The 10,000-nt window shown below is 41.0% G+C and overlaps 1 protein-coding gene across 2 annotated transcripts in view; it reads right to left on the bottom strand.

Annotated features, from left to right (window-relative positions):
• LOC143036526 (gamma-aminobutyric acid receptor alpha-like) overlaps positions 1-10,000 on the bottom strand; it is a 297,723-nt gene that overhangs the window by 21,478 nt on the left and 266,245 nt on the right. Inside the window, exon 10 of one of the 2 annotated variants that reach the window (XM_076203989.1) lies at positions 5,843-5,995. The exons of the other annotated variant lie outside the window; for it this stretch is intronic. Coding sequence (XP_076060104.1) covers positions 5,843-5,995 — 153 coding nt within the window. The remainder of the gene's footprint in view (positions 1-5,842; positions 5,996-10,000) is intronic. 2 annotated transcript variants of the gene reach the window in all.

Genomic DNA, 10,000 nt, shown 5'->3' with positions numbered 1-10,000 from the left:
CAACACTACTTTCCCTAGGAGGGGAAGATGTCAGCCATCGAATGAGTGGATGTCAGTGCAAGAGGTTTTTGGGCATAAGGACAAAACTTTTTTTTTCGATATGTGAACCTCTCATCCTATGGGGCTCGGTTACATAAAGTCATTTTGCAAGAAGAGGGTCGTGTTACAGAAATTCAAATTGCGAATAGCTCTCTTCGATATGTGAACCTCTCATCTTATGGGACCAAGTTACCGAAACTCAATTTGCAAAACGAAAATGATAAGAAGAGGGCCCTATTTCGGAAACTCAATTTACGAAAAGCTTTCTTCGACATGTGAACCTCTCATCTTATGGGACCCTGTTACTGAAACCCAATCCTTGGGTCCGTTCATTAGCGAAATGAAAGCGATAAGGAGAGGGGACACAAAATGTGGACCACAGATCATTCACTCCATTAACCTTGACGACGTCAGGTGGGGTGGGTCCCAAGATCAAAGAATTATACGCTCGACTTGCGGAAGTGATGGCGAGGAAAAACGAGACCCGGCGAACGTTAGGGTGGCTTGCACGAGGTGTAGACTCTTGTAAGAATATTAGAATGAAAGAGACTGCAAGAGACCATAAGGCTTACACTAGGCAGTTTCATGTCTCTTACCGCCTGTTATCCCTATCCATAAAGTGATGGCGAGGAAAAACGAGACCCTGCGAACGCTAGGGTGGCTTGCACGAGGTGTAGACTCTTGTAAGAATATTAGAATGAAAGAGACTGCTAGAGACCATAAGGCTTACACTAGGCAGTTCCATGTCTCTTACCACCTGTTATCCCTACCCATAAAGTTATCTCATCTTCTCTTAAAACAACCACTTGTTTCAGCGCTCATTACATGGTTACTTAGTCTATTCTCAATCTCACTTCGGAGGTCAACTTTCCTGTGGTTTCCCCGAAACCAACAAACATGTGAAGACCTTGACTTCGAGCAATGCTTGAAAGCCGAATTAATGAAAGAAGAGGAAGAAGAGGAGGAAGAGGACGAAGAGGAGGGAGAGGAAGAAGAGGAAGAAGAGGAGGTCTTGTGAAGGAGGTTGGTAGAAGAATCTTTATCAGAGGCAAGGTCATCCGATATGCCTCTTTACATGGAGGATTTGCATGAGGTCCTCCCGACAGGAATGGCACTTTACCTGCTATTCGGGCTGTTCCCAGGTTATCTCATTTACTTTCTTGGTATCTCTGGTAGTGACTAGGATTTTGCCCACTGTGTCTACTTCGTTCCGTTCCGTGTGAAACTTTTCATTTACCAATAGTTTTGGGAGAGTAAACGCGATTCTAGGGTGAACAATTTGTTGATCGAGCAATGTTCCTCTTGTTGGAGTTCTTGATTAAATACGGAGACATTTGCATGTATCCTCCAAATGCCGATTTCGCATAACACTTTTCATTCCACTCAGAGTTACTTGGCCCCTTTACTTTATAATTCACATACATAATTAAAAAATCAGCAGTGTGCAATCTCAGGTGATTAAAACTACCCACTTCCTTGTGCCTCTCCTTCTTCAAACCATCATAATTTCTTGTGTATCTCATCACTTACATTTTACTTAAAATGGCAATTGCCTACAAAATGGTCAGAGTGGTGACCGTATGAGGAACCTTTATTAAATGTACAATATCTCGTTTGTTGAAGCTTTCTCAAGTACCTTGAAAAAATGTAAATAAAAGTTTCATCCTCATGCGGTATCTACTTTGACCACTTGTTACTTTCCCCCTTCGCATACGCTTCCAAACTCAGTCACTGTTTTGGTATCTGCTCGGAATCCGTCACAAACTCACTGTCACCTGCAGATGATAACTCGGTTTAATGTCGCGAACTCCACCTATCAGGAGGTTAGGACGGTATCCCTTACAGAGGACTTTGTAGCGTGGAATTTAATTAACCATGCCCTTGGTCCAACTCGCTTGTGGTAGGGCTCGAACTGCCGTCACCTCGACCTCCGCCGCAAGTAACGACGCTCTAACCAGTTCGGCCAACTAGCATCTGTAAATAAAAAATAAAAAAAATTACCTCTCACATCTCCTTTATTACGCAGCTGTTTCAGTCCTCTGCTTAGAACTCTTGCGTCCACTCTTCTTACCATCCCACCCTTATAGAACTGGTTTACCAGCTGAGTAGTTAACGAATGAAATAAACTCAGCAACCATGTAGTGAGCGCTGAAACAACTGATTATTTTAAGAGAAGATTAGATAACTTTATGGATAGGGATGACAGGTGGTAAGGGACATGGAACTGCCTGGTGTAGGTCTTATGGTCTCTTGCAGTTTCCTCCATTCTTATGTTCTTGTGTACATGTTGAACAGTTACGGTGAAATTCCACATACCATTTTGTACAATTTAATACTTTATTGAAACAATTTTTTTCTATTCCTACTCTCTCTTTGTTTTAGCAACACTCCACATGTATCTCTCAATTTCTACCATTATTCATCCTCCTTCACCTCTTCACCCAACTCACTCTTAGCACATCTCTGTCTCACTTTATTTTTCTATTTCATTACTTTCAATATCCTTACCACCACCACGAGATGAACATATTCATGCTCATGATTCTTCCAGTCAGCCTTTTGGGTACCACTACATAATTCACTAATACCCTCGACTACCTCATCACCAATCAACTTGGTTTATACATAATTATGCCCATATTTCTCTTTAAACATAACATTTACTACAATTATTTCCATTTCAATATACATCTTTAGCTTCTTCTATTCGCTTTAGTTCCTTTTTGGAAAACAAAATTTCTTTACTACTCCATCTACCGGCTCATCTCCCACTCTAGCGTTTAGATATCTGTAATCCCTACATCACCATTCTTACAAAAAAAAAATCATCACAAAATCGTTTACATAACACAAAATGCCTTTTCTCCCCTCCTCCCGTCCAACCTTTTCTTTTATTCAATCTTATTTAATTTCATTTCATTTTCTTACATTTTATTTTGTTCTATTTTTTATTTTGCTCTGTTTTTTGTTTAATTTAATTTCGTTTCGTTTCATTTCATTTGTTTTTTCTTTTACTATCGGAGCCACGCGCATTCACAAGCAACCATAACTCCCTTACATTATCAATACTTAAGATCAGTGGTTCCCAACCTTTTCTGGCTTGAGGCCCCCTTCCTAAGCCTTTCAGAAGTCCCCAGCACCCTTATTAGAAAATCTAAACTCTAGTTTGTCAGTATTTTGTTGATTCAACATCAATGTAACAAAATTTTGTCCCTGGATAATATGAAAATACTCATCTTTACACTGATGCTTTAATGAACAAAAATGGATGACAGAGTCGGTAATACGAAAATTATTTTTGCACTCAATTTTGGCGGCACACTCAGTTGATCTCACGGCACCCTTTGGCGCCGCGGCACACCGATTGGGAATCACTGGTCTAAATACTTTAGTGACATTCTGAGTCACACTATATCTTGTGTGAATAAAAACAAAAGTCCTGGAGAGAATTGGAGCAAAGGTGAGGAGTTTAAACTGAATTTGTGGAGGAAAAGGGGGAAAGAAAAGGGGAGGAGAAAGAAGACATAAGGACTATACTAGGGAGTTCCATGTCCCTTACCACCTTTTATACCTATGCATGAAGTTATTTCATCTTCTCTTAAAAAAATCAATTGTTTCAGCGTTCACTAGATTATCACTAAGTCTATTCCATTCGTTAACCACTCTGTTGGTAAACCAGTTCTTGCCTATTTCCCTCTTAAACCTAAATTTGTCCAATTTAAATCCATTACTACGAGTCCTGCTGTCTTAATATGATGACCTTGCCTGCAAGACCCTTGTTATACCCCTTGACATATTTGAATACCTCTGGTATATTTCAAAAAAGGAAAGTTTGAATTGCTCGCTCGCTCCCAAAATAATTTGTTCATAAAGGACGTGCGTATCTTCACTTTTTCTTGCATTCTTTTCATGATGGTCATGAATGGGCCGCGCGGTAACCCAGTGGATACCGCGTCGAACTTATGAGAAAGTGTTCGTGAGTTCGATTCCCGAGACCCGCTGCGTGCTTTATGCGTTGGTTCCCGACAGCCCAGGCCAAGTGGGGAGGCGACCCAACATCGGCCTTAAGAAACACAGCGGCTTGCTACAACTGACAGAGACAAGAGTTTCTCACATCCCACTTCGTGTGATTGGGATGGTGAGTAGATAACAGGAATAACGAGGCAAAAATATAAAGGAAAGCGCTGGACTCCAATCACTTTCCTTGGGTCATAATCACTTCTGCCTAACAACAAAGTTGGATGGGAAGGAAGAGCGAGATTGACCGAGATTTTTCCGGTACGTGACTCTGCCACAGGGTAGATGTAATACCGGTGTCATACTGTGCGGCGGTGCCGGATGTGGCCAGGCTAAGGGCAAGTTCAAATCGGTTAATAAAATCCCCTGGCGACATCAAGAATTTGATAGAACGACCACCATCTCCCCCCTGGTTCAAGTACTCTCATAACCTTCCGAGTCTAATGACTCGAAAGGGAGACTGCTCGAGCCAACAAGCCGGAACGGTCGCGCCGGACAATGTGACACCGGATTAAGAAATGAAGAAGGACCTTGAAGAGGTAGACTTCGGTTGGCCTTACCTGCACGCTGATTCCCCACGAATGCCGATAAGGTGACACGCCGTCTTGTCCTCCCTGAGACGAAGCAAAAAAAAATGCACAACCAATTGCTACGTGGTATGCGTAGTGCGTGACAAACTCCGAGATAAGGTGAATGTAGCCTTGATGAATGTGAAGACAGTATACATAACAAGCAACTGCGAGAGTCGATAGCATGCAATATATCAACCATGCTCATTTGTAGGCAAAAAAGTTTAGAAAGAGAACGTAACACTTCGAATACAGTGTATTTTGTGCTCACCTAAACCTACCTTGACTATAAGGAGCTAAAAGGTCCGTATGATCACTGCTTCTTAACACATTTTTCAGTCTGTCAGGGTAACTGATGCTCAACTTTGCATTGTCCGAGTTCATTAGGTCGTTGCCGTTTCTTCGGTGAATGAACAGCTGTGTCCCGGACAATTGTGTCCCAGACAATTGCGTCCCGGACAGTTGCGGCCTGGATAGTTGCAGCCCAGATAATTGCGTACAAGGACAATTGTGTACCAGGGCTTTTGCGTACCAAATAATTGCATACAAGGACAACTGTGTACCTGAGCAATTGCGGCCCGGACATTTGCGTATCAGGACAATCACGGTCCGGACAATTGTTCTGAATATTTTTCCGATTTTCACAAGTGAGTGTCTTCTGGTCACGTAATGTTTTCCTTGTGTAGAACTTACTGTTTCCTTTGCAGGTATTTTCCGATGTAGGACCTATCATTTCCTTTCCAAACATTAGTAATTGCCGGACCACAGTCATTTTGTCACCATTTGTTGAACCACTGGCATTTAGGTGATTAGAGTTGTTAATGTTCTAGTATGTATTCACACAGTTGAGGGCATGCTAAAGACAGTAGTTAGCTTACTGACCTAACGACTTAGCACGTCATGAAGTTTCTCATATATATTTAACCTCCATGCACCTTCGAGGACCATTTATGTCTTCAAATATGTAAAGAATACATGAGAACAACTCCAGGTATGATCTTCATCCATGGCAGTGTGCTCAGTACTCTCTACCAAACATTAGTGTATGTAAAACCTCACCAAATGATCTTCAGTGAATTCTCCACGTGATACCCTTTAAATACACTCTACCTTTCAGTTACCTACAAGCAGCGTTCAGTACCATGTTGATATAAGTACTCTTTCCGTGTCGATTGAGTGTTTCTCTTACCTGCCGTGTGCCGGCCGCTGCATCTTACCTAAGGCAATGCGGTCAGATGTAGCCTCGCGATTGATCCAGAAGGCGACCCACGAGAGGACGTTGATAAGGACGGAGGGCGCATACACTTGTATCACGAAGTAGCCCATATGGCGTCGGAGGTGGAAGGAGGCCATCAACGTTGAGAAGACACCTGGCAGGGCACAGCGGACGTAACAGAACCTCCACTTGTCAGTTGGGATATTCAACACTAGGCCCTGATTCCTTTAAGCCAGGGGTCACCAAACTACGTCCCGCCGGCCGGATTCGGCCCGCGAGGTCGGCTCATCTGGCTCGCCGTAGCACTGTACATGTTATTTAATTTTATTTTTATTATTATTATTATTTTTCTAGAAACTAGTTGTGTATTCATTGTATGTTATATATATATATATATATATATATATATATATATATATATATATATATATATATGTACATACATACATACATTTATCAATCACAATTCACTTTAATTCTAAGCCATAACTGTTGAGAAACTCGAGGAGGCATACATACAGAAATTGATACGTGGTACAGTTAAGGACTCGAACCTCCGCTACCACGTAGCAAGTGTCAGTGACTTAACTGATAGCGCAATCGGTTAAGTCATTATCACTTGTTACGTGCCAGCGGAGGTTCGAGTCCTTAGTTGTACCACGTATCAATTTCTGCATGTATGCCTCCTCGAGTTTTTCGACGTTGATGGCTTGGAATAGTTGTGGTCGTTAAATGTAAATCAGTTCACTGGTGCTCGTTATTTTCTCAGTTATCTGGCCCGCTGTAAAAAAAAAAAAAAGTTTGGTGACCCCTGCTTTACGATGACGTATTACACTTAAACGTAACTGACTACTGCATTAGTATTAAAGTATCGCAAGCATGTCTGATTAATCGCTACTCACTAAAAACTGTTTCGCATTCACATACCACTTCATTTCACTAATTTAATATAACATAAGCCTGCTCCAACATACTGTACGTACAGACACCAAGAGTACACGCTTATTAGCCTGAGAGCAAACTGAGACGCAGGCGGCGCAGGCGACGCAGGCGACGCAGCACAGACTTTCTGTTGCTGAATGGAAGTAAAGTTTGACCTTCTCTCTCACTTGAAATGCTTCCAGATGTTACTATTGCAGCATTTCGAATGAGAGAGAAGCTCAATCTGTACTTCAATTCAGCAACAGGAACTCTGCCTTGGCTCTGAGCTCCGTCGTCTGTGTCGCCTGTGTCGCCTGCGTCTCAGTTTGCGCTTAGGCTTAGATTACTATTTACAGGCTTGCCTCAGACAATGGAAGGAACAGCTTCAGCACTATTCATGCACTTATTACTGTACACTAAAGAGAAAGTTTGTTGATCTCTACATATGCATGTTTATGAGGCACGCAATGCAAATTAATCTTAAATATGGATACACGTCCATTTCATAATAGACTATAGTTTCTGAAATATGCAATATTGTTATCTTGACTGAATGTTTGATTACGCAGATTATACATAAATGATCAATGCAGAGGTACAAAGCAAGTTCGAAAATGACTAGACATTCTTCACCACTATTCAGAGATCTATACATGCAAATATGAGACGTTTCAGAAACAGAGGGGCATCCTCGCCATTTTTACTGGAAACCAATAAAAAGGGCAGGGATTCCCCTGTTTCTGGAGACGCCTCACATGGCTACATAATTATGTGCATACGCTTTTGCATGTATAAATACACGTTGACACAGTAATCTGTAAAATAGAAAAATCTTACCTAGAGGCTCGAATTGGTATAAAAAGATGAAGTTCTAAACGACTGCATGCGTCTCCCTTGGTTCAATCCCATCCACCCAACCCGTCTAAGATTTCTAATCATGCTCTACGACTTGCCATGACCGGTTAACTTCTTAAAACGAAACTTTACCTGACATTCTAGAATACGCTTAAGTAGAGGCCATTAAGAGAAAGACTGTACCTTGTGTCGATGGCACAGACGAAAAAAAAATTAAATGTATTATTGACAAACTGAGAATATCAAGTAATAGATTAAGAACGATATAGCTGGGGATTTGAGCCACGATGGATTTGAATTCTAAAAGTATTTCCTGTTCAAGTTACCTTGAAATCCTTTTCTATATCGTAAACATTCGGCGTGGCCAAAGCACGAAACATCTTGGATAAGGTAGGATAGATGATAGATAGGAAGATTCCATTCACCTTGGACAAGGTAGTGTAAAAAGTAATTAGTTAGATGACGCGGTATACAAGAGAAGATGATAAATGGATAGGGAGGTATCCAAGAATAGTTCTAAAGCGAAGTAGATTGTAAAAGGTGAGAAACAAGGAAGACTTGAGGAGCCTTGGAGAGGACAGAGTACGAATTGTAACATCGAGATCCTGAGAAATGATCATTAAATATATTTGCGAATGCCACCTACAGAAATTGCTTCATGTGTTCATTTCTTTACATGAAGAACTCGTAGTGGATGTCCTACAGAGAACTATGGAAAATTCGCTCTGAACATAAGAACATGAGGATGAACAAGACTACACGAGACCATAAGGCCTACACTAGGCAGTTCTATGTCGATTACTACCTATCATCCCCGTCGTTACTAAGTCTATTCCATTGTTAACTACTCTATTGGAAACAACTCTTGAAGATCAAGAAGAAAGATAGGAAGAAAATTATCAAAACAAGGGACCTAGGGCGTCGCAGAGGGGAAAACTAAAAACGCCCACGATAGAAAATTTGCCGACAGAAAAAAGTGATAATTTAAGGAATCTTTAAAACAAGGAAGTAAAGAAAGAGCTAAAGAATATTTGAAACCTTTGGAGAACAATGAATTAAAGTTCATGGGGTGGTACACACACACACACACACACACACACACACACACGTACACACACACACATACATACACACGCACTGTAGAAGTATAGATAGGATGATTATCAAGGCAGTAGAATGATGAAATTAACTTCAGAGGTAATGAAGTTTCAGAAAATGAAGGAACAAGATAGAATAGAAGGAGTGACGAGAGTCATCTGAAAAAGAAGCAAATCCATCACGACAGCAATTCGACAAGTATAACACAACTCGGCATCTTAGCATAATGGTTTCTTGCAGTCTCCTCCATTCTTATGTTCTTATGAAACCCCTTGTCAGACAAGGCCAAGAACAAGAACGGTCAGCGTGGTACAACGGTAACGTCATTGCCTCGTGGTAAGCGTTCGCACAGCCAATAGTTCGAGTCCAAATGACAGACTTGTTAAACGAAAGCATTTTTTATATCCCAGTATATATATATATATATATATATATATATATATATATATATATATATATATATATATATATTTTCAACTGAAGGCAACAGCAACCTTGCTCAAAGACAGAAGACTTCACAATACGCCCACCTTTCCCGAATGATACAGGAACCACTATGGGTCAATGGCAGCGCGTGTGTCTGGTAACCACCTGTGAATTTCGGGATTGTGTTCGAAACCTGACAACAACGCAGAGGTCAGGAAGGGCATCCACTTTGAGTTATAGCCCCAGCCGCTGTTCACCTCTGATCTGAGGTGACGTCAGCTTCCTTTCGGTATCGTCTTCGTGGCTTGCGGGTTCGAGTCCTGCAAACCACGAAAAAAAAGAGGGACTCAGGTCGCTTCCGACAACCATCCAGATCAACTACAACGCGGTTCGCCTTTCTAATATTAGCAATTTGCATGAAGTCGAATTCTGAATGTGTCCTATCTCATTGTCCACCCCCGATGTGCGTATTACTATTATCATTATTGTTATTATCATTGTCATTACTTTCATCATCATCATCATCATTAAGTTATTATTGCTATTATCATTGCTATCATTATAAGTCTCATTGTGGGTTTCATTATCAACATTATTACGAGTATCTTACTGAAGACGCACGAGCAAGAGTTTGTGGTATCATTGAGTGCAGAGATAAGCTGTGGTTGGTTTCTGTGTCTTTGCAAGAAAGGAAGAAAAAGCTTCACTGAGTTGGGCCAAGTCTGGGTTGAGTTTGTTCACAAGAAAAATCAGATTTTCAAGAAAACGCATCATGCGAACTACACAATTACTGAAGTTGAAGTAAGATCAATCAGCATTTGTTAACAGTCTAGATTTATGGTTTCTGGAAAACGTAATT

Source organism: Oratosquilla oratoria, chromosome 20 (assembly GCF_046742065.1).
Source record: "Oratosquilla oratoria isolate Oo_2021 chromosome 20, ASM4674206v1, whole genome shotgun sequence".
NCBI classification, from domain to species: domain Eukaryota; kingdom Metazoa; phylum Arthropoda; class Malacostraca; order Stomatopoda; family Squillidae; genus Oratosquilla; species Oratosquilla oratoria.
The sequence above is the reverse complement of the archived record's forward strand: the minus strand, read 5'-3'. Positions and strand labels throughout refer to the sequence as shown.